Source organism: Amia ocellicauda, chromosome 16 (assembly GCF_036373705.1).
Source record: "Amia ocellicauda isolate fAmiCal2 chromosome 16, fAmiCal2.hap1, whole genome shotgun sequence".
Taxonomy (NCBI): Eukaryota; Metazoa; Chordata; class Actinopteri; order Amiiformes; family Amiidae; genus Amia; species Amia ocellicauda.
Window position 1 is genome coordinate 22,443,330 of NC_089865.1, and position 27,754 is coordinate 22,471,083.

At 41.6% G+C, this 27,754-nt stretch overlaps 1 protein-coding gene across 4 annotated transcripts in view; it reads left to right on the forward strand.

Moving 5' to 3' along the window:
- The first annotated feature begins 806 nt into the window (after window positions 1-806).
- The window catches only part of LOC136711255 (fibronectin), a 32,638-nt gene continuing 5,690 nt past the window's right edge, over window positions 807-27,754 (forward strand). The window contains exons 1-40 of one of the 4 annotated variants that reach the window (XM_066687377.1): window positions 807-1,148; window positions 1,899-2,024; window positions 2,233-2,370; window positions 2,832-2,963; window positions 3,233-3,370; window positions 4,847-5,005; window positions 5,093-5,290; window positions 5,551-5,730; window positions 5,969-6,145; window positions 7,242-7,397; window positions 7,781-7,909; window positions 9,389-9,532; window positions 11,042-11,163; window positions 12,092-12,260; window positions 12,606-12,782; window positions 12,934-13,062; window positions 13,152-13,241; window positions 13,574-13,768; window positions 15,004-15,288; window positions 15,441-15,704; window positions 16,124-16,218; window positions 16,359-16,527; window positions 17,056-17,142; window positions 17,321-17,512; window positions 18,953-19,225; window positions 20,304-20,486; window positions 20,782-20,871; window positions 21,092-21,358; window positions 21,556-21,672; window positions 22,293-22,457; window positions 22,849-23,004; window positions 23,280-23,393; window positions 23,656-23,925; window positions 24,365-24,552; window positions 24,727-24,814; window positions 25,154-25,330; window positions 25,613-25,702; window positions 25,958-26,146; window positions 26,476-26,565; window positions 27,077-27,525. In XM_066687377.1, the coding sequence (XP_066543474.1) occupies window positions 1,004-1,148; window positions 1,899-2,024; window positions 2,233-2,370; window positions 2,832-2,963; window positions 3,233-3,370; window positions 4,847-5,005; window positions 5,093-5,290; window positions 5,551-5,730; window positions 5,969-6,145; window positions 7,242-7,397; window positions 7,781-7,909; window positions 9,389-9,532; window positions 11,042-11,163; window positions 12,092-12,260; window positions 12,606-12,782; window positions 12,934-13,062; window positions 13,152-13,241; window positions 13,574-13,768; window positions 15,004-15,288; window positions 15,441-15,704; window positions 16,124-16,218; window positions 16,359-16,527; window positions 17,056-17,142; window positions 17,321-17,512; window positions 18,953-19,225; window positions 20,304-20,486; window positions 20,782-20,871; window positions 21,092-21,358; window positions 21,556-21,672; window positions 22,293-22,457; window positions 22,849-23,004; window positions 23,280-23,393; window positions 23,656-23,925; window positions 24,365-24,552; window positions 24,727-24,814; window positions 25,154-25,330; window positions 25,613-25,702; window positions 25,958-26,146; window positions 26,476-26,565; window positions 27,077-27,525 (6,702 nt within the window). In that variant the 5' untranslated portion in view covers window positions 807-1,003. The remainder of the gene's footprint in view (window positions 1,149-1,898; window positions 2,025-2,232; window positions 2,371-2,831; window positions 2,964-3,232; window positions 3,371-4,846; window positions 5,006-5,092; window positions 5,291-5,550; window positions 5,731-5,968; window positions 6,146-7,241; window positions 7,398-7,780; window positions 7,910-9,388; window positions 9,533-11,041; window positions 11,164-12,091; window positions 12,261-12,605; window positions 12,783-12,933; window positions 13,063-13,151; window positions 13,242-13,573; window positions 13,769-15,003; window positions 15,289-15,440; window positions 15,705-16,123; window positions 16,219-16,358; window positions 16,528-17,055; window positions 17,143-17,320; window positions 17,513-18,952; window positions 19,226-20,303; window positions 20,487-20,781; window positions 20,872-21,091; window positions 21,359-21,555; window positions 21,673-22,292; window positions 22,458-22,848; window positions 23,005-23,279; window positions 23,394-23,655; window positions 23,926-24,364; window positions 24,553-24,726; window positions 24,815-25,153; window positions 25,331-25,612; window positions 25,703-25,957; window positions 26,147-26,475; window positions 26,566-27,076; window positions 27,526-27,754) is intronic. The other 3 variants (XM_066687381.1, XM_066687380.1, XM_066687379.1) reach the window with 3 other exon arrangements.

Sequence of the window (27,754 nt, forward strand, 5' to 3'; positions counted from 1 at the left end):
ATTACAAATATTATTTGTATTATTATTATTATTATCAGTAGTAGTATTAATATTATTGCAACAATAGTGCCAAAGTAGCATAGATTCAATTGATGACAAATACATTCTTGCTTATGGTATTTTCCGTTACATTTAAGTGATCCTACAGTCTGCTACTTTTTTGTTTGTTTGTTTTTGTTTTACTATACATGTGATGTTATTTGATTCCCCTAACTATTTTATTAAATGTCTATGGGTTATATTTTTGTTCATCTGATAACTGAAAACATGAATTAGTTTATTTATTTTTGTAAGAGTATTATCATAAATGTCTGTTGTAATAACAGCAAACAATAAGTGAAATTCAGCAGTTTGGAAACGCACCTTGAAACTGATTTGAACGGTATAAGGGACTACATTGTAACGACACAAAAACACCAGGAAGGTATGTAACCAGTATGAAGTCCACTTTAAACATTTGTTTTATTTGCAATATTTGTCCCTAGATGTCTGTCCATTTCGGATTTGCACCATTATGGTCAAAGAAAACGCAAAACCCAAGTCTGCACGTAGGCCACAGTTAATGGGAGAACATATTTAAACAGGAAATCAGCCGCAGACAGTCGGGTCTGATTTTAACTCACACGAACCACCAATGAATAATTTGCACTAATGGCTAAACCACAGAGGTGAGTCTCTCTTGGCTTTTGTTTGCAAAAGAGGATGAATAACCGCTGCGATGACGTAAGTGTCCAAAAAGAGTAGGTAGGACAAGACCCTCCTCTTTTCCAGGGTCGACTTACTCCGGGAATAAAAGCCCTCCCCGGGGCAGCGCTTCTTCCATTCCGAGGGGTTGGAGGCTTGGTACTGGTTGGCTGTGGGAGAGGAGCCAGAGTAACTGTTTGGGAAGGACTAGCCTCAGGGATTACATTTGCACCGCTCTCCCTGTTTAAGTTTGATGTGCTCAAGACACAGTTGACAGTTTCTAGCCTTCGCGTTCGTCCAGACTCTCCCCAGCTCCACAATGACCAGTGGCCCTGTGACAGGGTTGCTGGTTGCGCTGTGCATTGGCAGCGCTGTGCATTGTATGCCCAAACACGCAGGCAAGAGCCGGAGGCATGCGCAGCAACAAGTAATATTCCCCATCGAAGATGCACCATCAAATCAGGGTAAGAAACTTTACCGATATCTGCTTCCAGGCTTTCCAATGTGGGTAATGTCTCGCCATCCCATTCGTGGAGCCGCGCAGAACTGCGAGCATCTGCGCACACGGATGCGACACTGTCTGCAGCTTTATTTGCGTCTTGGAAAGAGTAGCTCGACGGTCCAATCAATGTTACGAGTAATGCTTCTTTAGTATTATAATATAACTATTATTGTTGTTTTGGACTTTTCTACTCGTGTACTCTGTAGACGAAGCTAATTGGTTTTTCTTCAAGGCATTCAAAACGGAAAACAGGAGACACTACTTTACACAGAGAGTAGTCACAACCTGGAATAAAATACCCAGCGATGTGGTAGAAGCTGAAAGTTTGGGAACATTTAAAAATAGACTGGATAGGATCCTTGGATCACTTGGATATTAATGAACACCAAACGCGCACGATGGGTCGAATGGCCTCCTCTCGTTTGTAAACTTTGTTCTTATGTTCTTAATGCAAATTGGTGATGTATTTTAGGTCCCTTAAAGATTTACTACTCTGCAACTTGCACAGCACACTGTTTTATTGCTCAGTGATCTTATGTTCGAAGCTCCAGGAAAAGGATTACAAAATTAGACCCATCTGTATAGTAACGGCTGGTAATCATGATATGGGAGAAAGTGGGCTTGAACTCCATCGAGAATGTGCCTGGACGGTAGGTATGGTGAAATCTATTTCACACAGATTTACCTGTGAAATAACTCTTTCGCCCCTTAGATGGCTGCCTTGAAGGCGACCGATTTTATAGACCAAACGAGCAATGGGAGCGTGAGTACCTGGGCAGCACGCTGGTGTGCACTTGTCACGGGACTACAGGAGTTAAATGCAAAAGCAAGCCAGAAGGTGAGCTTGCTTGCCACAATTGCTGTATCATTTATTCTCCACGGTGTCATAATAAAAGTGCAAGAGCCACAAACGGCAAACAATAAAAGATCATCTCTGTGGCAGTGTTGAACCGAAATGAAAAGTTTTCAGTGTGACACAAAACCAACAAGTCCCTTCTGTGCTGATGCGTGTGTTCACCTCCTTTAACTTAATGCTTTTCCTGCAGCTGAGGAGACTTGCTACGATAAAATCAATGCACAGTCCTACCGTGTAGGAGAGACTTACGAGCGTCCAAAGGATGGTATGATCTGGGACTGTACTTGCATTGGATCTGGCCGAGGGAAAATTAGCTGTACTATTGCAAGTAAGTAAATCTGAAGATTAGTGAAGTGGAATAAGTTTGAGCATAGTCAAGATTGTGTTAATATATAACACGTGCTTTCATAACTGAATAATTGTGAATCTTGTGCACTGATTGAATGCTACATTTTGGTGTTTAGGTATTTGTGCATGTGTTTTAAAAGTGTAATTTAAAATCCTGCTTTTTCATTCCAACTAAGATAACATTGTGGAAGGTTTGGGAGAACTGCTAATTGGTGGATTCAAATCTTAATCTGTTCTGTATGCCACAGTTGTGCATATATTAAATAATACATATATAGTCTTTATTTGTTGATCTATTTTGGATGGTGGTTTGGAACCTGATGGGTATTCCATAACCTACTCAATACTAACTGCTATTATCAAGAACTGTAGTTTGTGTCCAAATAGTTTGATGAACATTTTAGCCAAATCTGGCCCTTTCTGAAATGGTTTCTCTGATAGACCGCTGCCATGAGGGGGGACAGTCTTACAAGATTGGAGACACCTGGAAGAGGCCCCACGAGACTGGCAGCTACATGCTTGAGTGTGTGTGCCTGGGCAATGGAAAGGGAGAATGGACATGCAAGCCTGTTGGTAAGAGAATAGGCAAACTGTTTTCCCTGCAGTAAAGGTTCATGACAAACTGGAGGTACAAACAGTTCTTGGCCCTTTAAAATGACTTATGCAGAGGTCAAGTGTGGATCATGAATAGGCCAAAATAACATAAGTTTGTTTAACCGATGTAATGCTGACCAATAGCTTAGTTTGTCAAATCAAATATTGTCCGGCCATCTGTATTATTGCTCCTCGGAGCCATCTGCTACCAACGAGCTCAGGCTGATGCTTTGTTCCTCCTCATTTAGCTGAGAGATGCTATGACAATAATGCTGGCACTTCGTATGTGGTTGGGGAGACCTGGGAAAAACCATATCAGGGCTGGATGATGGTGGATTGCACTTGTCTGGGCGAAGGCAGCGGACGCATCACCTGCACTTCCAGAAGTAAGGAACAGTCGTGCTTTGCCATTCAGATGCTCTAATTGTATTGATTGTGTGGCTTGCTGTTCATTTAACATTTAATCACAAAAAATGTATATGGATGCCTCAAAATGGAGTGCACTAGAATACGTTACCCAAATATTGTGAGTGGTCTAAAATGGTGCATGGCCCTGAAATAATAGGGATATAGGCTACAGAATGACTGAATGAGTCAGGGTTTGAACTTTAAACCGCAGATTGTTTTATTTCCCCCCCCCCTCCCCCCCCACTGACTTTTAGACTTTGGCAAAGCTCTTCTTGATGCTTTGCTTCTGCCAGATTTCTTGCATTATCCTCAAAATGTTTTTAGTTACGCCTTATGATATCATTGCCCCAATGCTTGCATGTCTTATTTAATCCACTTGTGTCTGTCTGCAGCTGTATTGGAGCAGGGCATGGAAAATTATTACATACATGGTTTAAGGCTGTTCATAGATGTCTTTGTTCAGAAAGGCACACTAAAACACTTCACTAAGGCCATTATACACTTTCTTAGCTTAATGTTGTCACTGAAAATAAAACCTTAGTCTATCCTTAACTGAACCAATAGAGTGCATCAGAATTTCAGAATTGGATCTATTAAAGAATATTTAGGCCAAGCTCATCTGATTGTCCTTAACACTAGGTTAACTAGAAGCTATGCAATTTCAGCCTGAGAATGTGTACAGTAAGTTTACCGATGGACCTAACCCTAATCTCAAAGACATTACAGGCTGTTCATATACACTACCTGTCAAAAGTTTTCGAACACCTACATTTTTCCAGTTTTTATTGACATGTACGCAGTTTAATGTCTGAAATTAAAGCATAGAACAAATAAACAATTGGAGATAAAGACTGGAATAGTTTTGTTTAACAACATGTAACCCCTTAAACTGACAAACCCCTCTGGCACCAAATTCATGTGCTTCTCTTTAATCTCATGTGTACTCTTCACTCTTGCCAAGTGTTTGGTATCCCATGAAAGCTGAGACTCTCCGCTTTCTAACGATCTGAAGCATTCCAACATATGGGGGGGATATTTGGTTTGAGGAGGAATACAAAATCTCAAAAAATATTGACGATTATGACATTCTGGAACCAGACCGTCTGCTGATCAAAACAAGACCATTCATGTTTTTGTAAAAGCAACACACACCCGTAGAGAGCTCAAAATGTCAAGATGGAAAGTTTTTGGTACTGTAAACTTTTTTTTTTTTTAACCTGGCAGTTTACCGCTTTGTACCATTTCAGGTTATTCACTGGACTTGAACTGCTTCCATTTCTATAAAAACTAGAAAAACGGGGGTGTTCTAATACTTTTGACCGGTAGTGTATATGTTTTAGTTTGTACCGCAAGCTTTGAAACGAGTTCACATTATCCAACGAAACATCTTTTGCTATACGATCTGCCTTGTTAAAACTAATTCTTAAAAAATGTGTCCATGTTTTGTTGTCTAGACCGATGCAATGACCAGGACACTAGGACCTCTTACAGAATCGGAGACACCTGGTCCAAAGTCGACACCAGAGGAAACACCCTTCAGTGCATATGTACTGGCAATGGTCGTGGGGAATGGAAGTGCGAGAGACACGCATCTCTACACACGACAGGCATTGGTGAGCTATATATATGTGCCACTTCATGTTTTGTATACCAGAGTCATGCTGGTTCTTAAACTGCATTCTTCAATGGATATTTTCCAGGCACAGGATCACGTGTGGTGACCAACGTGCAGACCGCGGTGTACCAGCCCCAGCCCCATCCCGAGCCACCCACCGAAGGAACCTGCATCTCTGAGACTGGGGTCTCGTATAGCGTGGGGATGCGGTGGTTAAAGACACAAGGCAGCAAGCAGATGCTCTGCACATGTTTGGGCAATGGAGTAAGCTGCGAAGAGTGGGGTGAGTACTGCAGTTTTGAACTCACTCAGTTAAGCAGACCCAATTAAATAAAATTTCCAGTGATTTTACAAAGCCATCTATTTCCAGGGCTTAAAAGCATAATAGACTGCTGTCCCAACCCATAATTGACTTGTAAGAATACAGAGAAAGGAAATGTTTTAGTCTTTTTGTTTATTTGTGGCACAGGTGGATAGTGGTTGGGGTATTTTTCTGCTTTCAAACTTTGATAACTTAGTTAAATGTTGTTTTTCCCATTGAAGGCCAGTCACAGGTGTATGGTGGCAACTCCAATGGCGAGCCCTGCATTTTCCCCTTTGTGTTCATGGGTAAGACCTATTACTCCTGCACTTCTGATGGCCGCAGTGACGGGCAGCTGTGGTGCAGCACTTCCTCTGACTATGAACAGGACCACAAATACTCCTTCTGCACAGAGAAGAATGGTGAGTGTTAATGAATACAGTCAGTGAGGCCTACAAGGTCAGCATGGGGGTGTTTTGGACACTTTCATAAAAAATAACGACTTTATTTTAGGATTGAAAGAGATCTCTCCCAACCCCTTATTTTCTGCTTTCAAAACCTCTAGTTTAAACTCAAAATCCTTTTGTTTTTTGTGGCCTATGTTTGTTCCCTGACGTAATCCCTATATCTCTATATTTTGGTCATTTTGGTTAATTACAGTTTTGGTTACAACAAGAGGCGGCACCTCCAATGGCGCACTGTGTAGCTTTCCTTTCCTTTACAATGGCCGCAACTACACTGACTGCACTGCTGACGGTCGGAGGGATGGCATGAAGTGGTGCGGCACGACCAGCAACTATGATGGCGACCAGAAATTTGGCTTCTGCCCAATGGCAGGTAAATCAGTCTTTTGGAATTTGGTGCAGGGGGTGATGGGATTAATTGCTGGTTCTACATCAAAACCATTGTTAAAGTCCCTTGAGAGGACCGTAAGGAGAATTGGCTGAAGTGTAAATGGCCAATTTTGAAGCAACAGCAGGGGGTCAGTAGGGAGGTCTGACCTGAATGAAAGATGGGGTGTGAATGTGATGCAGCCCAAGGGATTTATTGATATGCAAGACATTCTTCATTGGATGGCTGGTGTTGGTGGGAGGAAAGGTGGGGGAAATTTGTATTGTAAATTTTGTCTGAGGTATGCAGGTCTATTTTCCAGAAAGTACTTGAGTTTTAGATGAACGGGTCACTGAAAATTCACAGAATCGTTAAATCTGCTGGCAAACAAAGACAAAGAGTGTAATTTTAAAGCAGTTTGACTAATGGTTTATAATGCAGAATCTCTGCTAATGTTCTTTAAAGAGCTGGTCATTATTTCTTAGCAGCACTTGTTTAACTATGAACAAGAGGCTTCTGAGACTCTGGCAACAGGCCAAAGTCACATTTCTATACAGATCTCTCCAAAACAGAAGTCTGGCTGGCACCATTGTAGTCTGGCTCTTGTCCATGGGTAACATGGTCCAGAATCTATTTAACCCTTTCATTGGAGTACTGGATTTCCTCCTTCTTTCTCATTCAGATTCTCATGGTCACTGTAGACCTCTTGACATTAAATTTTCACATGTGCGATTTGTTTGGTTTTTTGAATATCCAAGGGTATCAATACACTGCACAATTCATGAGGGCTAAAAATAATACATTTTAGGGATTTATTTTAAATTTGTTTAAAATGGTAAGAAAAATCTTTTGTAAAGTTAAGACTACACAAAATATGGAAAAATGGATAAGCTATACAGTAGTACACGGATGATTGTACACAGATGACCCCCTTCCAAGAAATATTGAATTAAAATTGGTATCATTTCAGGTGAGCTTTATTTGTTTGCAAGTATGGGGGGAAAATACAAAAACATTGTAATACATTTGCGCACACTATTTTACACAATGATAAACATGTGAATTCTCTCAGGCCTTAATAAATCTGCGTACTTATTTCCAGCTCATGAGGAGGTGTGCACCACCAGTGAGGGAGTCATGTACCGTGTGGGTGACCAGTGGGACAAGCGCCATGATGTCCTGGGTCACATGATGAGGTGCACATGTATGGGCAATGGTCGTGGGGAGTGGAGCTGCATTGCTTACTCACAGCTCAGAGGTACGTCTCTTGGCACGGCCATTTACTGGCCTTTCTAAAGAACAGATGCTTAAGGATGCTGATTTTCATTTTGTTGGTTTAGATCAGTGGCCAACAACCCTGTTCCTGTAGGTTTATGTCCCACTTGTGCTTTAATTACCTTAGTTACATTTGCCATTTACTAATTTGCACTAACACATTTATATTTATAAGTTGCAAGGAGATCTATGGAGACCTACGAAGCTAGCAGGACTGTGGCCCTCCAGAATTGCAGTTGTCTCCTGCTGGTTTAGATGTTGGCGGGTCTTTGAGTGTTTTTGGCACACTTCACTCTATTGAAGTGTTTTGCAGCAAAAGGCCAGAATACACATTCTAAGACCCTTTCTGTGCTCTACACAAAACAGATCAGTGCATTGTGGATAGCCTGACCTACGAGGTGAACCAGACCTTTACCAAGCGCCATGACGAGGGATACATGATGAACTGCACGTGCTATGGACAGGGCCGTGGCAGATGGAAGTGTGACGCTATTGGTATGTCCATTTGTTTTATTTATTTTTATTAAGGAATACAGCTTTTTGTCACCATTCTCTGAAACGATGGGTCACTTCAAAAGCACAGACCAGTCTCAAAAGAAAATTACAAATATGAAAGGGGAGACTGATTTTTCACTGGAGTTTCGCCCACTCAATTGCACAAAGATTTAGCTATTCAAACCCTATGCATGTGATCTTTTCTTAGAAATGGTCTTGAAGTTTGTAGACGGCCATTAAGCAACATACTTCAGAAAGCTTTGTGTTTGCGAATATAAATGGTGAACTCAAATTAAATTTAAAATGATTTCATACCAGTGAGGACAGGACATGTTCTTTACCTCTAACCTTTGCAAGCCTGATGCAGATGAGCCCTCATCTATGGCAAAAATAGTCTCTGGGTACCAAAGCAAGCATGGTGCTCCAAGTTTAGGATTTCAAAAGACTAAAAAGATGACATTTGAGTTAGTCTTTTTTTGAGTGTACTACAAAAAGTTCATAGAGCTGGCAGACTGAGGCACAGCTCTATGCAAGAAGACTCCTTTTTAAATCTGCATTTATGTATACAATTGCCTGAAAGAGAGGATCACTTAAATTGTAATTACAGTTTTCCTATCGGATCTTGCCCTTTTTTCTTTGCCCTTTCACAATGGTGTTATTTGCTTTGGCTCTGAAGCTGCCTCGTGTCAAAAGTAGGTGCTTGGAGGGGGGGGGAAGAGTGCACATATCCAAACACTCCCACGATAAAAGCAAATGTTTTATGTGTGAGTTCAGAGAAAGTTGCAAAAGTGAAAGGACAAATTGACAGGGAGTCTCTCCTGATCTGACTTTCACTGAAGGATGACATTTCCAGTATTAGCTGTGTTTAACTCCAAATGCATTAATTGTATTTATGCAAGTGAATTCTATAGCAAACATAAACAGGAGGGTGGACTGCCGTTTACCTTTTTTTTTTATTTTTTTATTCTAGTTTGGGAATGCATAATATATAAACCTATAAAGCTCCAGTTAGTCCCTGTTTTCCATTTACATTTATCAGCATTAATACAGCACAGTCTGTTGCCAGAAAACTAATCTATGATGGCAGATTTTTTCAGCATCAATATGCATTAGCTCAAACATGCATTCCACTTAGATATAAACTGTAAAAGGATTGAATCTTATGTAAGATTTCATATTTTCTCGTTTTGAAAAAACACTATGCAACCTGATCTCAGCCCTCTAAGAAAGTCTGAAGCATTATAATAGTTTATGCATTTTATTATTAATGGCCAGCTGGGTACAATTTACCTCTTATTTAAACCTAGTTGTATAATCTAAACTTCAGTGCATGGGTTATGCACAGAAATGTCAAAATACTTCCCTTCTTACCCCATAAGAACCAAGCCACCAATAACTAGGTTAGCCATTGTCTGGGTTACAGATTGAGTGGAAACTGTAGTTGAATCCAGGGCTAAGACTTATTGTCCACCATTGCAGACCAATGCCAAGAACCAGAATCTCGAGTTTTTTACCAAATTGGAGAATCCTGGGATAAGGTTATCCATAACGTCCAGTATAAGTGCTACTGCTATGGCAATGGGATTGGAGAGCTGAGCTGTGAACCCACACAGCCATACCCTGGTAAGGATGCATCTTGTGCCTTTGTCCTTTAAAGTCTTCCACAGCCTTTACTTTTTCCACACAATGCCTCCGCTTATTGGGAACCTTTCTGATTTTTTGAAATGACTGAAGTCCTTGTTGAGGCTCTTTCAAACCGACTCCGCGAGACTGTACTCTGGTGCCTCGCGACTTCCTCTCCCCTCTTAACTTCCTCTCAACAGCTTTGGCCACTTTGAAGTTTCTTCTGCTTGGGACAGGCTCAGTTTGCTTTGCTCCCCCCGCCTCCTTTGATGTTTTTCTTTCTTCTCTGGGATCTCGGCAGCTAACAGAAGAGTGTCTGAATACTGTTATTCTTCCTCACAGTGGGGAGCTACTTTATCACCTGTGCTCACTTCCTCGCCACAGGTTGGCACAACGTGTCACTTATGTTAAGTTATAGCTGCCCTCATAGCTTTGTAAAAAAAAAAAATATGGTCCACTTAAAAACAAAACCGAAAAAAAACCCCAAAAAAACCTATGCATTTAATGTTTACTTTTCTACATTTTGGAAATGTCTTGGCTTTTAAAAGTGGAGGTACCCCTCAATTTACTTTCCTGAACAAAATTACTACCAGGGGTCCTAAATTACGGTACTAAGAATTTGTAACGGATAAGGGGCAGCTGATAATGGAAAGTTTTATATACTGCTAAGTGGCATTTAAATGCTGTATACAGTGCATGTGCCTGTAAGCTCTAATTAATATAATTTGGAGTAAATGGAAACCAGATTTCTCTAAAGCAGACTGCCTCAAGAACTCATTTTCACATAGGAGAGGTGCACTATTTGAGCTGCACTGTGGCTCCAACTCTCCTTGAAGTTTTAAAGACATTTTAGATGACCAATTCCCTTCAAGCAATTGTCTGTTTTATCTCAGCCCATAGCTGTTCTCTGCTCAGTGTTACTTCACCAGTGAGAGCTGTTTATAACCGTTCAGCTTGCGTCCCAAAGAATTCTTGGAATATTAACAATATCTGTAGAATGTTAACTGCCCCCCCCACCTCCATAGATATTAAGTTGCCCTTGTATTCTTGAAGCCAGTAACTATCTCCAGAATAGATATTACTCTTTTTGCTCAAGGAACTCTGACTGGAAAAATCTGGCACGGCTGTGTGAATTTTGTACCTCCTGCCACTGCTCCGAGCTCTGAGACTTGCATGCTTGTATGTCGTGCTTCCACTGTACTGTTTCTGTATTTATTCTTTTGTATGTATTTTCTTTAATCTGAATTTCACTCTCCCTGTAACACACCTCCCTTTCTCTAATTTGTGGTTGCACCGTACACCTTTTTACCACAACAAAGTAAATAAGATGTGAACGCTAAACATAATTTGATTCACTTTATTTATCCCATCAGACAAGACCAGTAGCAAGTTGTATGAATCCCCAAGAAAATGGAGAACATCTAAAGTTCACAAGCTAAAGTCATTTGGGAAATGTTTAAACCCAACAGAATTCATCTTGATTCTTGTTTTCTTTGCTTTGTCCCTCAGCTGGCCATCACCCAGTCCAGGTTCTTATCACAGAAAATGGCAACCATGCCAATTCTCACCCTATCCAGTGGAATGCCCCACAGTCTGCCCACATCATCCAGTACATCCTCAAGTGGAGACCGGTAAGAAATCCAGCTTTGATGTGCACTGTCTCCAAAAAATAAAAACTGATCATACGTTTCTAAAGACTTAAACATAAAACAAATGTTTGTAATTTAATAGCAAATGGCTGTTTAAACAACGGCGTTTCCCGCACTTCATTTCATTACTAAAATGTTTGTGAAATACTTGCACCTGCCCAGCCAGAAGGCCATGCAAACATTGACTGGAACATTTGAGTCCAGCAAAGTACATAAACAGCACAAGTATTTGCTGCCATTCATTGACATCTGAAGGCTAACAAACGGCTTGCAGTTGCACTTGGCATTTACCCACCTGAGGTACCACAAACATGCCCAAGACTTTTATAGGAACTTTGATAGGAAGGTAATGAATGTAAAACTGTTGTGACCACATTAAAATTGCAACACAGGTTCTGATGTAAACGTCCATTAAACAAAAATCCCTGTAGTTTATGAAAAAGCAAGCATTCATCTGGCATTTTGGAAAATATTTGCATTATTTTCAAAAGTTTACCTGACCTTTCATTTTGGATGTTTAGTCGTGTTTTGAAATGTATATATTTTTCCAGACGACTAGGAAACCAAACTTTTCCAGAATGGGCAGTGCTGGAAAGGGCAAATGCCTGCAACCACAGTGGGCATCATTTTCGACCTCTCCAACAAAGCCAGTGTAGAATTGCTGTCCAGACTTTCAGGCTAATGAGCCTGCATAACCTCGGCATGCAGGACTGTTTCAGGCAACTGTCCCCCACAGGCCTCTTGCTCATGAACTGTAAAACCTTTCAAAACTCAAAAGAAAGCAGAAAGAACTCCACATTGTATTATAACTTGATTTTGTATTTGGTTTATTCTGGAATGCAGGCAGAAGCTTGTTCAAACAGGAGAAAACGTGTTGAAATGCAGTTTTGACTTTATTTTATATAAACAGAAAAACACCCATATCCAGTGGAAGCAGGTTGTTGTTCCTAATCACCTCAACTCCTACACCATCGCGGGCCTGAAGCCAGGCATCACATACGAGGGCCAGCTGATCAGTGTCCTGCGATACGGACCCAGAGAGGTCACGCGCTTCGATTTCACCACGACCTATGGATCACGTAGGTGTCTCCTATCTGCTATTAGTCGTGTGGAAATGTACTTCAATGCTGGGAGCTTTTTGCCCTTTACAAGGGTTGCATCCAGTTGCATCCCCACCTCCCCTACACACGTGCACAAGGGAGAGCCATTATACAGACGCACCAGAAGTGTAGGTGCTGTTTGGAATTGGTTGGTTTTGTGACATTTTAAGCAAAGTGGTTTTGCAATGCCTCTTCTGTAACTGCACCACTTCCATTATGTTTTTGAAGTCCTATGAAACTAGATGTTTCATGTGAAGAGTTTTAATTCTGTATCGCAGGAGTTCCACATCAACCTAATGTTTTGTTTTTGGTAATACCCCACAGTGTCCACATCTGAGGGTGAGACCACACCACCCCCCCTGGTCGTGGATACTTCCGAGTCAGTGACTGAGATCACCTCCAGCAGTTTCGTGGTGTCCTGGGTGTCTGCATCGGACACGGTGTCGGGATTCAGAGTGGAGTATGAGCTCAGCGAAGAGGGATCCCAGCCTAAGATTCTCAGTAAGGAATTTGTAGGGTTAGCTTTCGGGAAAGTTTACATTGTAAGAATCATCAAAATGTTCATATTTGCCTTTATCGTGCTATTTTGAGATGGGGGTTGATGTAATGTTAACTTAAGCCTAAAATGTTTTTTTTTTTCTCTTCCCCGAAGACCTGCCTCATACCGCTACCTCTGTCAACATCAATGAACTTCTTCCTGGTCGCAAGTACATTGTGAATGTGTATGAAGTCACAGATCAAGGGGAGCAGAACCGCATCCTCACCACCTCTCTAACAACTGGTAAGAATGGGCAGCTGGGCATTTCCCATGCCTGAGTACAAACATACAGTGCAAATTGTGTAATTATTTCTCTCTTCCCCCACAATCAGCTCCCGATGCCCCATCTGATCACCTTGTCGATGAGGTGGCAGAAAGCTCTATTGTCATCAGCTGGTCCAAACCCCTGGCTCCTATTACAGGTATCCAAGAGCTCATTTGCTTTCACGGTCATTTTTCAAGCAAGCTATTCTAGTATTTCTCCCCTTCAATCCAACTAATCTTGTTTTCTTAAACTAACTTTTGAAAAATAGTGTTACAAAGTGGTTTCTTTGTCATCTACTCCAGTGTCTAAAGGTAAAGCTAGGTTTGAAGTATTTAGATGTAGTCATGTGTACCTGGGTGCATCTGTTCCTGTGTTTATCAGGAGCCCTCAAACCAGAATGAAAAAACGTGGGGGCCAAGATATTAATACAAGGATACTTCGTTGTTCTGTGTGGAGCCTGTGTTCACAACGTTTTGTGTTAATTTGAAGGCTATCGTGTGGTCTACACCCCTTCTGTGGAAGGGAGCAGCACTGAGCTCATCCTGCCTGACACTGCCACCTCAGTTACCCTGAGCGACCTGCGCCCCGGTCAGCTCTACAACATCAGCATCTACGCCGTGGAGGAGAATCAAGAAAGCGAGCCCGTGTTTGTGCAGGTTAACACTGCTGGGGACCCACTGCCAGGTAAGGCCAGCTCCCCCTGTTAAAAATTAGAGGTGTTTACACTCTCTGCCATTTATAAAATATACAATGTCTGCATTACAATTTGACTTCTTGTGCAAGCTTTCTTTGACCAAACCCTTTCAAAATGATTGCGTTGAATTTGATCAGTCCTCTAAAATGGACGATGAAAACTACTGTAAATGAGTGAAAAGTGGTAGCGTAGAGTTTTGAAGGAGAAAAGTTTTTGTAATTGTCACTCGAAGACTAAGATGGACTAGACCACAGCAGCATGTGCCAGAATGGATTGCTCCACAATGATTAAGGCTCTTTTGATTTGAGTGAGCCCATATAGGGTCAGCTCTGTGTCTGAAGGCTTATTTATGTTAACTCGGCACAACATCTTGCTTTGCAGGACATTTACCGGCTGGTCATTACCAATGTTTCGTATGCATAATGATGTATGTAGTTTAATAATGATGCCTGGGCAGAGGAAATGACTAAATCGCATACTGGCTGCAACCTTAGCCGAGCTTTAGCAACAAATCTTTGTCTCTCTCTGTGCCTAAAAACATTGCTGTTGACAGGTTGCTTGGTTTTTGTCTGACTCCTGCAGAACAGACTCCCATTTCCTGTTCAGCATGAGAGCAGTGCTTGCTGAGCTTCTCATGTCTGTTTTCCATTTCCAATACTGTAGCAGTGATTTTACAGTACAAAATACCACCCCCCTCAACAAATCTAAACATGTCAACTGTTATGGCTTTCCTTGCTCTTTCTACAAACCAGTTTATTCAGGCTTTGTTAAGTGGGGTCTGGAAGCAAACAACTTTTTATTTTTTGGAACCCATGTGTATATTACACATCTCTTTGGCTATTTCTCAAAAAAGCATATGTGCAAGGATGTTTTTAAATTCTTTTGCCTAAACATTTTTAGTCCATGTTGACTACAATACAACTGTCACACTATTCTGGATTTGTGCCTTTAATTGCTTCAACTTATTTTGTAGTTATACCGTAAGGTCTGTCATTAAACGTTGCGTTTTTGCGGGGAAAAGAGAAAATATGCTTTGTTTTGAAAAAGATGCAATCCAGAATATTGCAATTTGTAGTCGGAGTATAATCATTATGGATGGTAAGCAGCTGCAGAAGCAATCCATTTTTTTTTTTTTTTTTTTTTTTTCTGCAAGCTCTTACACATTTTCCTGCATCCTCATATGGTACAGATCGGTGTTGTAACAAAGCTCAATGTTGTTTTCCAGCTGAGACTGTGCAATCCCCCACAGACCTGCAGTTTTTGGAAGTCACCGATGTCAAGATCACAATCACATGGAAGCCTCCTCCTCAGAGCCAGGTGTCTGGGTATCGTGTGACCGTCCAACCAGAAGGCCTTCCTGGTGCATCTGGACAAGAGAGGCACCTGCCAGTCACCAGCAACCCTTTTGCAGAGGTCACCCACCTCCAGCCCGGCACTACATACCGCTTCTACATCTTCGCGGTCAACGGAGGGGTGCAGAGCGAGCCCTTGGTGGCAGAGAAGACCACCAGTAAGTACAAAACCTCCTTGTACTAGCTGCACGAGTTAAAACCAGTGATGTCAAAAAAGCCAATGAATACCTCATAACAAGTGTTTGATTCTCTGGTTTTGAATATATAGCGCAGGTGCTACAAGTTTTAATTGTGCTCTTCATTCCCATAGAAATTGACACCCCCACCAATCTGCAGCTCGCCAATGTGACCGATGATGGGGTCATTGTCATGTGGGGTGTCCCAAGGGCCAGAATTTCTGGATACCGTCTCTTGTTAAGCATCAGTGGGGGACACCCTAAACAGTTGAGGATCTCCCCCAGGGTGTCCCAGTACACTCTCGGAAACCTTCGGCCTGACACTGAATACACAGTCACGCTTTATGCGGAAAAGGACAATATTCACAGTGATGCGGTCTCTGGAGTCTTCCGCACCTGTAAGTATACACTTTAGTACCAGTAAATCGGAAAGGAAGCCAACATAATTTGAATGTAATTGAGCATGCGAAGTAACAATTGTTATGAAATGTTGTACTTTTAATTAGGCCTGTGTCACATAACTAGTAGAGAAGTGATTAATAAATTGTGTGTTTTTTTTAATGGAATGCTGGTTGCTATGGCAGCAAGAACAATGTTTCAAAGAGATGTTACAAATGAAAAACTGAATTGTTAAAAGAAACCTATAAAATAAGAGTATCTTGTTTTGAACCTTCTCAAGTTCACTTTTTAGCAAGAAATAGGCCATTTACAATCGAAATGAAACTACTAAGGCTGTTTTAAAGCAACTTCAGTTTTTTTTTTTTTTTTAAGCAATTTGGACACTGAAGTGAAAAATAAAAAAAAAATCTCTTTTCAGTGGAACGCACAGGAGTCGCCCCTCGTTTCAGCACTGATGTAACGGACACCTCTATTGTCATCACTTGGACCCCCGTGCCACGAATTGGATACAAGGTATTTTTATTTGCTCACTCTTTTGAGACAAAATATTATACTACACCTTTTTGTATATACAAATTTAGTAGATTTGATTTTAAAATATTTCTGCCTCCTGAGTCATACACTTGAAGTATTTAATCTCTGTTCTTGTACAGCTGTCAGTGAGGCCTAGCCAGGGTGGAGAAGCCCCCCGGGAGGTGACCTCTGAGTCGGGCAGCATCTACATCTCAGGCCTGACCCCAGGGGTGGAGTACACCTACAGCATACAGCCCACCGTTAACGGGCTGGACCAAGGCACACCCGTCACCAAGAGGGTCACCACACGTAAGTCTTCCTCCTCTGTGGTGATGAAAGGGAATGGGCTGGTGGCATCCTATTGGTGCACTCCTTGTGCTTTGGATCATCCCTGACTTGTTTTGAAAGCTCTGTCTTCATGCTTGAGTCTGCTTGAAATTCGCTATGTGAACAAGGAACATCACTGAGTATGGTGTTTTACTCTGAAATCATTAGAACCACTATTATTGCTCATTGGTCATTTTCTGCACCTGAATTAGATTGCCACACCAAAGTGTTTGAATACTTATGACTTTTTCCAGTTTAACTTCATATTCATGATCTATTTACAACTTTTTGTTTTTGCTTTGAATGTGTAGAGTAGGTTGTTTATATAAAACATAAATTGCTACTTGAAAGTGTAATGACTGCAATCTTTAAAGCAACAAAATGTGAAAACTGTGAGAGGGACTGAATACTTTTGTAAGGCACTGTATATTTGCACTGAAAATAATTAAGCCTCATGGATCAGAACCTGGTCATCCGTGATCTCTCATCAGTTTTTCTTTCTCCCCTCAGAGCTGTCTCCCCCGACTGACTTGAACTTGGAGTCGAATCCAAACACTGGAGAGCTGATTGTCTCCTGGGGGGATGCTAAGACTCCTGGTAAGCATAGTCATTCATATGACACAGGGCAATATTAATACAACTTGCACTTGAATGTCTCTTAGTATGTTGCTATTCAGTGGAAACTCCATGACCTCTTGTATGACCAGGACCCAGAGATTGGCCTGAGCCGAGTCTCCCCTAATGTTGCCATCTGCCCTCTCCCGCCCTCGCATAGACATCACTGGGTACAGAGTGACCTGCACACCGACTGGTGGCCAGCGAGGAAACTCCCTGGAAGAATTCGTCAAGGCCGGCGAGAACTCCTGCACCCTGGAGAACCTGAGTCCAGGCATAGAGTACAACGTCAGTGTGTACACGGTCAAAGACAGCATGGAGAGCACACCGGTCTCTACCACTGTCACGCAAGGTAAAGTGCACTAGGAGGGGAAGGGTGTTCTATTTTAGTTTATTTTAGAGGGGGAGGTAAATCATCTTTTTAAAGGAGATAGTTACCGAAATGTCCAGCAGTTTTTTTTCCTTTACGTTGCTGCTCTTTATTGGATAACCCCAGTAGGTTGCAAGCCAAGATGTACTGGCTTAGTTTAAATCGCAACAAAATCCGAGTTTAATACCTTTTTTTGAGGCTTGCTTCTCCAAGTTTATTGGTACGATCATCACAAAGGCGTCTTCCATAAAAGTGCAAAATACCTTTTTTATTTTTTCATAAAGTCCTTGGAACAATGCAGTCTGGCATCTGGAAAGGTTTTGTAAGTCGAAGCATACCCCAAAGGCCACTGCTTATAGCCCCTTTAAGCGATGTAATTCTTGCTATTCTGTTCACTGCAGTAATTGCACACCATTTTACTAACATGATCACTTGCTATACTGGAAATCTCAGTAGGCTATTCCAAAGGTGATATGAATATTACCAAGCAAGCTTTTGGAATTAGCAGATCAAAATAACTAAAGGGTCCCTCCATACAGTATTGAAAACCGGGAAGGACGCTGTGGGAAATTCCACACAGGCAAATTAAAACATTTTAGGAAGACAACAGGAGTTGTTCCAAGTAGTACAGTTCAGTTCAGTCCTCTTCAGTGGAATGGCTTGTGAACTTGGTGTCAGGCTGTACTCCATAAGCCTGTAGGCTGTACACAACTCTGTACATGTTGACTTGACTGTACATGCAGAAGTAAAAGACTGCTCCTTCACACTGAACGATTAGGTAACTACTGCAATGTCATGTCAGATTATCCTCACGGGAGGTTATTATAGGGTTTGTTCCAAGGAATTGGCTACACATATATGGGCTTTTTGAGACCATTAGTTGTCCTTGTCCTACTCCACTTCTAGAACAGATGGAGAGCGTAGTGTGCACAACCTGGAGCAGCAGAGATGTGTATTTATGGAGTTTGTGTGCAACGAGTCCTGACCCTTTTGAAGATGCACGTGTGGTGGCGGCTGTGTAATGAATGTGGAGGAAGCATGCATCAGTGCAGAGTTGTATTATTTTTAAGGTTACAGACCCATTTTTCTGTCTCCAATTTTAAAATCGTTACACAATGGTTAATTTGCTATTGGTGTGTTGGTGTTAGAACTCAGCCTTGAAAACCATGGCTGTACATTTACACCATTTGTGGTACTAATAATTACTGCTAGGATAATGTATTTTAGATATTATAGTATGCCATCTACATGTTATAGATTTTTTTTTTTTTTTTTAATAAAGCCAAACTTGCTATGGTAAAATTACTTCATATCACTAACCGCTTAATCATACTGTAATTGTTTTGCTCTTTAGTAATTGATCATCATGGCTTCTGTTTTGTTTTCCTCTTTCTGCTTCCCTGTGCTATTTAAACCCGCTAGACGTCCCCAAGCTCACTGACCTCAACTTTGTCAATGTCTCCGACACCACAATTGGATTGAGGTGGAACCCCATTAACTTTACCGCTATCACTGGCTACCGCATTACTGTGGTTGCTGCCGGAGAAAGTGTCCCCATTTTTGAAGACTTTGTGGAGCCCTCAACAGGATATTACACTGTCCATGGACTGGAGCCCGGCATTGACTATGACATCAGTGTGATCACCCTCACTGAGGGCGGCGAGAGTGAACCTACTACCCTGACACAGCAAACTGGTGAATTTTCACATTTGTTTCTAAATTATTTTTTTCCTCTTCAATTCTGAATCCTTGATACTTGCCAAACCATTTTTTTTTTTACATCAAGGAAAAAGGACCGGGGAGAGGGAGGGCCGTCATATTAAGTGAAATCAATGTGTATTTGGTTATGCATCTGTGTGCAGGTACTGCCAATTCTTTGTACTGCATGTCTTGGATAGCAAAGCCATACCAGGTTGCATTTCAAATGGCCTTGAATGACCAAGTATGCCTTCATCTGTTCACTACTAGAGCATTATTGGATGAATGGGAATCATAGGCATATCAATTTAAATTACCTGCAGTGTAAATTAATACTGTATAATTCTTTAAATGAATGAGTATTATGTTACTGCTGGAGGATATATTTTTTTTTTTCCCACCGCACAAAAGGTTTAATCCTACTTTTCATTAAACTATTCTATGAAAGCAATAATGGCAGACTGTATCTGACAGTGTCAATATATTCAATCATTTAGACTGGTAAACATGTATCATTAGTGAAACGCACTGCACAAATTGGTTTTGTAGTTCTTTAGGTTTCTTTTCAGTATAATCCCCATCGAAATGGCTAGTGTGCACCTACCCTCGAAGTTTTTGACAAGCCACATGGAAAAAAAGTAAACGGACTCTTTGTTGGCATTTTTCAAAGGAAATGTCTTTAAAATAAAGACCCATGTGGTTTTATTTTCTGAGCCATAATTTGCTCAATCCCAATCCAGTGCCCTTAATCACTAACTGAAAGCTGGAGCTAATTTTCTTTTTATTTAATCATGGTTTTTCCTTTTATTTCCCTCAGGATTTACAGTAAAATCAGACTGTAAAGTGTAGTTTCTGCTTACTTTTTTAATGACATTCAGTTGTTCTACTTCAATTCTTTTAACCCTAAGTGTTCTCTTGATTTTAGTTTTCTCCTCCTTTCTCTTCGTAGCTTCTGTGCTAGCTGTCTACATATGTCCGTACTTGCATGGTGAATCTCCATAGCTACACAATCAAACACTGGTATATTTTGAATCACATGAAACCTTTTTCCCCCCCCTCGCCCCCCTCTCTTCAGCTGTTCCAACACCAACCGACCTTCAGTTTGCTGATGTTGGTCCCGATACTATGAGAGTGACATGGACTGCCCCCAAGACTGTCACCATTTCTCGTTTTGTGGTGCGCTACTCTCCTGTGAAGAATGATTTGGATGTCACTGAGGGCAGTGTTCCTGCTACAAGCAATAGTATTATTCTGAGAAGTAAGTTCCCCAACTACACCTTGAGGAGGTTTTGAGGTACAATTGCATGGTATGAGATTCTGATTGAATATTTGAAAACTTGGCTGAATTCTGAAATAAATTTAAAGGATACAGAATAAAGTGAAAGACTTGAGTGCAATGATAAAAGCTTAGTAAAATAAGATGTAGGGAGGGTGCAAGATCTGTCCTGGCTGAGTTTGGGTGATCAACTGTTAAATGGTTGTTGAGAACCATACTGAAAACCGCTTCGATTTTTTCAGTTCCTGCATCTGATAGTCCCTCTGATTTGTCACAGATTTGCTGCCTCACACGGAGTATTCTGTCAGTGTGTCCTCTGTGTATGAAGAAAGGGAGAGTAGGCCACTCACTGGGACTCCGAAAACAGGTAGGCTGGATGGATGTTCATCCGTCCATTATTTTCTGATTTCACTCTTGGTTACATTTTTAAAATGCCAAGTGAAATTCTGGGGGGCCCCTTCTGAAGGATAAAGGCACTGACCACATCTTGTGAACAACTTTTTAATTAAAATTTGTTTGATGCGAATGATTTCAGCAGGAACCATTTGTCCTCAAGTATCTTTAAATATGTTTTGGAAAACATCTAGCGCTGGACTCCCCTACTGGTATTGATTTCTCCGAGGTGTACCCCAACTCCTTCACCGTGCACTGGTTGGCTCCCCGCGCAGTCATCACCGGCTACAGGATCCGCTACCAGATGGCAAGTGGCGGGCGGGCGAAGGACGAAAGACTGCCACCGTCTCGCAACCAATTCACCCTGACTGGACTGGCCCCTGAGACCGAGTACAACATCCATATCTTCGCCGTCAGCGGTTCTGATGAGAGCCTGCCCCTCACTGGTCACCAGGCAACAAGTAAGGCCCTCTCTCCTGGAGTTTTACAAAGGTCTCCATTACAACAATGTAAAGTTGGTTATTCAAAGATTTAATTGTTTTAGTTCAATGAAAGATTATGCTGATGTATAAACCATACTTCTCGGACGTACACAGGGCTGTAATGAAGTTGTTGCTTTCCACAGTGTGATAGCGGATTATTTTCTTGCACTGTCTAGTTTCTGATGCTCCTACTGATTTGGAAGTCGCCTATTCTACCCCCACAAGTATAACCATCAACTGGGAAGCCCCCCCAGTCACCGTCCGATACTATAGGATCACCTACGGAGAGTCAGGTCTGTGCACCCTTATGAATTTTACAGGGCATGTGGTATCTGATGGAGAGATTACAAAACCTTTAATGTGTTTGGTTGAAGTTGGGTTTTCTGGAGTTGTGGATTTTCTTTGGAAGTTTTTGACAGACATAAGCATTTTGAGCTTCACATACTACGAACTAATAGGAAATGGCAATGAGCTATCATGCCACTCTATGGAAAATTGAACTATAGAAAAGCCTTAACCAAGGTTGATTTTGAATGCTAACGGCTTATGCCAATAACCGCACTCTACAAAATCAGCATGTGTTTCTTGTTACTTTAAGGTTTCTTGGTCTTGGCTAAAGACTGTGCTGTAAAGTATGTACATTAAACAGAATGTTAATGTTTTTCAACAGGTTGCTTTTTAAGCGAGTTCATATTTCCAAACACTGAGCACTTGAAAACCTAAAGTAACTGGTGTTATGGTAAAAAAAATCTCAAACAAGAACTAACTTATTACTTAACTTAGTGATATCCAGAAGCTTGATTTAGAAGATCTAAATATATCAAACATCTTAAAATTAAAATAGTATCCATTTATAACTGTGTATGTATACATGTATATGATTTTAATGGCCCTGTTTTCTTAATGCCTGTAGGAGGCAGCAGCCCGACCAGAGAGTTCACTGTCCCAGGCCCCAAATCCACAGCCACTATTGATAACCTGAAGCCAGGTACCGACTACACCATCACCGTGTATGCTGTGACTGGGAGAGGGGACAGCCCTGCTTCTAGCACCCCAATCAAAGTCACCCACAAAACCGGTAAGGAAGAGGAACTGTAGACAACTTTATTTTTAAGCGGGGGGGAGAATAAATACAATTAACAATATAATTGTACAGTGCACCCCATGCATGTTCCTTTTTAACAGTTTCTCCAAAATGAGCAAATATACATCTTGATGGTACAGTAATACGAGTTTCCATTTCTGTATGATCATAGTAAAACGCTTCCACATTTTGAAGTGTGAGAGGTTGTGAAACAGTTTGACTTCTGCATGCCAATACGTATTGCTAATCATTTATAATTTCCTCCAAGCTGGGTTCTCCTGTCAGAATTCCTCAGGGTATGAAGGTGAATTGTAAAAAAAAAAAAAAAAAAAAAAATGAAATGCAGCGAGGGTGTATTAAAGCATGCCTCTTCTGCACTGTGTAGAAATCGAGTCTCCCTCCGAGATGGAGGTGGCTAACGTGAAGGACAATGCCATTACTGTGAGGTGGACCCCTTCAACTGTACCTGTTACTGGATACAGAGTTACTGGGATTCCCAAGAATGGCCTTGGACCTTCCTTCTCTGAGGTTGTGGCCCCTGGTAAGCCTTTTTTTGTTTTTACTTTTATCATTCAGATGTGTTGACTAATCCAAGAGCATGCTTTTCTTGTGCCAGATCTCTTGTTTTTATAGTTTCCTGGCAACAGGGTTATATACCAACACATAACTTTTTATAAATTAATGTAGTTTTGGCTTATTGAAGACTGGAAAGATTACATTCATCTGCACCAGAATCTGACAAAAACTTCCTTCTACTGCCTCCTAACCTTAACACAATCTTTCTGAATGTGAAAGTCTTATATTCTGTGTTTTCAGATCAGAGTGAAATCACATTCTCGGGTCTGATGCCAACGGTTGAATATGTTTTCAGTGTGTATGCCCAGGGCCAGAATGGAGAAAGCCCTCCCCTTGTAGAAACTGCCTTCACCAGTAAGTGTTCTTGACTGAACGAGACATCCTAGAAGTTGAGAAATTGGTCCCACATGTTGGTGTCCAAGTTAATAATGTTCTGTTTTGGGATACCTTTTTATAAACTAAATTACATTTGAATCTGGCCAAATGATAAACATGCAGAGTAATACAAATCAAATAAATCGCTAAATGGCATTGTGGAGTCTTTATACATCAGTCCTTACCAGTTTCAAATTAAACGTTTATTTTGTTTAACCAAATTACCATTCTGTCTTTCTAGATGTTGACCGCCCAAAAGGCCTCTCCTTCACAGATGTTGACACCTCCTCCATCAAGATAGCCTGGGAGAGCCCCGAGGGCCATGTGTCCACCTACAAAGTGATCTACTCCAGCCCAGAGGATGGGGATCGTGAGCTGAGACCAGCCCCCACCGGGGACGATGACACTGCAGAGCTGCATGGTCTGAGACCAGGCACTGAATACACCATCAAGGTCATTGCCCTCTACAATGGCTTGGAGAGCCAGCCGCTCTCTGGAACACAGACCACAGGTAGCCAGGAACTCGGTGACAGTTGATCGCAGCTTATGTTAATTGTGCGTCATGTGGCCTCATGCTACATTGTGCCTCTTGACGTGGTTATTTTATTAAAGAGCTTTGCTGGGGGTTATGAGGCTTTGAAGTGTGTTCAAACAATTTGTGCTCTTGAAATAACAATACATCTTTTTAAAATCCATTTAAAACTTAAAGGAATACAAACATTCTTCCTAAATAGTCTGGTAGTAATTTTTGGAAATCTTATTTATACATTTAATATCATTTTAGATTTTATTAAATTTAATAGTGGTTGTTTTAACAGATTTCACAAGTCATTTATCCCTTTTGTACCTGGAGTTGTTCTTTGGCTTGAGAAATGCTTGCTTTATGATGTATAGTGTTCTCTGATCTGAATCAAAATTCCTCCCCCCACTTTTTTTTCCCCTGCTCCAAGACATCCCTGCTCCCACTGACTTACAGTTCAGCCAGGTTGCTCCATCCAGCCTGACCATTTCATGGCAAGCCCCCAATGCCATACTCACTGGCTACCGTGTGGTGGTCAACCCCAAGGACAAGACTGGACCAACCAAGGAGTTCAATCTTGCGCCAGACACCACCCAGGCCTTTGTATCTGGATTAATGGTAAGCTTTTCCTTGTGTGGCTTTTAACTGATCCTGAGGTTTTGGTTTCTTATGATCCAAATTGTGAAATGTTAACAATGCAAAACACTGAACATTGGCTACTTAAATTGTTCTTTGAGCAGAATTGTAAGAAGGTTCCCCACTCTTAAAAGCCCTTTTCTGAATCTCGTCCAGGTTGCTACCAAATATGAAGTAAGCGTCTTCTCCCTGAAGAACTCCCTGACCAGCCGACCGGCTCGCGGAGAAGTTGTCACCCTTGACAGTGAGCTCTCGTTCCGTAATGGAAATAACCAGTTTGTGATTTTTCTAAAATGTTTGCTTTGTATCTGTGGGAGGAGACCTCCATGGCAGTGAGCGCAATAGAATGACTGTATTTCAACATACTGGGATGCAGCATCAATGGGTGAAAATAAGATTTGAACAGTAGAAGCTTCCACGCAGGCTTGTAGGCAATAGCATGCCAGAGGCTGATTTTTTTTTTCTTCAAGTTTGATGTCATGATGACCACATCAAAGGACACGGCAATTAATCTCCGGTGGCAGGCCTTTTTGTAATGTAAGGTAATAAAAGCCTTTCGTCCAATGCATCTTTGTTTGTACAGATATAAGCCCACCCCGTCGCGTTAAGATCACTGATGTGACCGAGTCGGCTATCACTCTCACCTGGCGTTCCAAAACCGAAACCATAACTGGCTTCCATATCGACGCGATTCCAGCTGGCAACCAGAGGCCCATTACAAAGACCGTGCATCCTGATGCCAGGAGCCACACCATTACAGGTACTGTTTCTCTGGAACTGATGCTGGAATTGACTAGACTGATTTGAGGTGGAGTTGGATTTGTCCCCAAGCTTTCTTTAGTGTAAATTTCATTTTCAGGTGGAGGGGGCAGGGAACACTTGGGGTAGCTTACTAATGTATGAATTATGTATAATGTTTTTCAAACGAAAACCTGTGCCAGCTGCCATCTTTAGCATAAACTGAACATAATTGATGGTATCGTGCCACCAAGTCATTCTACCACTGTGTTCATTTTTTAACAATACAATTAATCTTTTCCAGGCCTACAGCCAGGCACACAGTACACCATCAACATTTACACCATGAATGGTGAAGCACGCAGCGCTCCGTTCAGTTTGATTGTAACCACAAGTAAGTATTGCGTTTACAAACGTGCTCTGTGGTGATGGTCCTCGTTATGGTGTTTTTTTCTTTCCAAAATGGACACATTTCCTTTTTGAATTCGGTTTCAAACTATAATTCAACCGTGATATTAATATTAAATGTATTCATCTCTCTGGGCCTTCTTGCCCACATAACCAGTTTCCCTTCTTAAAGTGTCCACTTGGCACTTCAAAGCACTTTGAGGAATAATGTATATATGGTTTACTTTGTTTTCCATTCTAGATAAGCCAGCAGTTGAGTCTCCAACAAATCTGAGATTTATCTCCATCACCCCAAACACCATTTCTTTCACCTGGGAACCTCCTCGCACCAGGATCACTGGCTATTTCATCACTTATGAAGAAGAAGGTGGAAGCCCCAGAGAACTGTCCCCAAGACCTCACGCTGGCATCAGCCAGGCTACTATTTCTGGTATACAGCTTTTTAGGTTTCAGGTTTTCTTAAACACCCATTAGAAAAAGCACCATTAAACTGCATTGAACATCTGGAGCACCTTCTCCTGTGCTTCCACTAAGAAGTAGTCCTTTTCTCAGTGAGATTTGACAAGTGCAGCATTGGGGGGGCAGGCAGTAAACTATAAGAATATTCTCCAAGGTTATTTTAATCTTCCCTTCAAAGAACTACATGCTGTGTGTGACTTTATATAAAAATTGAAGTTGTAATTGAATCCATAGGAAAGCCCAAGATGAAAGGAACTACTCAGCTTTTAAGTCTTCATTTTTTGTTTTCTTTGTCTATAGATTTGAGACCGGGCACAGATTACATCATCAGGATCATCGCTTTACAAAATGCTTTAAGAAGTGCTCCCCTAAGTGGGAGAGCCAGAACACGTAAGTTAAGATAAAATTGTTGTGGCAAAGTCACAAATGTGAGTTATGGGGATCTTATTGGAACAGATGGTGGAAGAATTCCTGGAGGTTTAACGAGGAGGGGGAGAAAAAAATCTTGGTTTGTTATTGAAAGAAAGTGTGATAAATGTATAAACTTTCCTGTTTCTTATTGCTTCAAGGCTATATTATTGTAGATATTGTGACCTGACCACAGCTTGCAGTGTTTTAAATTGCACCCCTTAACTTATTAATTGCCTTAATAAGTTGAAGGACAAACCAAAGCAAGCTTCACATAATGCTATAGATGTCACGCAAGCTGCATTCTTTCTGAAATTCTCTCCCAAAGAGTCTAAAGAGTAGAAAGCTTTTGCTGTAGTTGACAAAGTTGCTATTTCTGCTGTTGCAGCAGGTCACTGCTGCCATTTACACACACAACCACACACCCGCTAGCTGCCACAGCTAACTGGTAGATCTCTAACACGCTTGCTTCTAACCCTCATTTCTCTGCTAGAACTTGAAGCACAGCTGCCAAACCCCCAGCGCCCAGTGCCCGATATCCTGGATGTGCCCGATCAACAGCAATTCACCACAGTCCCCAGATTTGATGACGAGAATGGAGTGCAGCTGACAGGCACCAATGGTTTTGACAAGCAAGGACAGCAGGGCCAGCACATATATACTGAGTACCAGAGTCATCGCCCCAATGTTGGGCCCCATGGCACTGAGCCCCATCTTTACATTCCTAGCCAGGGTAAAGATGGAGTCAGATACCCTGTTCCTCCGGTGGTTCGAGTGATTGAACCGCCTGTGCTGGGCTCTCAATTTCCTATTCCAGACAATGAGACAGACACCACCCAGGAAGCCCAATCCCAGACCACAGTCTCTTGGATGCCTCTGCAGCAGATCTCAGAGTACCTCATCTCCTGTCACCCTCTCTCGCACAACGAGCAGTTGTTCCAGGTAAACACTTGCATTTTAGTTTTTTGGTTGAAATCCCCACATGTCCAAGGAAATAATTTAAAACCCTGACCCACAGCTCCGGCCTACCCAGACTTTGGACCAGCTGTTTGACAGAGGGCAAAAAATTAAAAACTGACTCGTGCAGACACCCAAAACCCTTGTAAAGGGAGGGGAAACCTTTTGTGGAAATATCGTCTGCTACTAATGTCTGCTTGGCTGGATTCTGGAT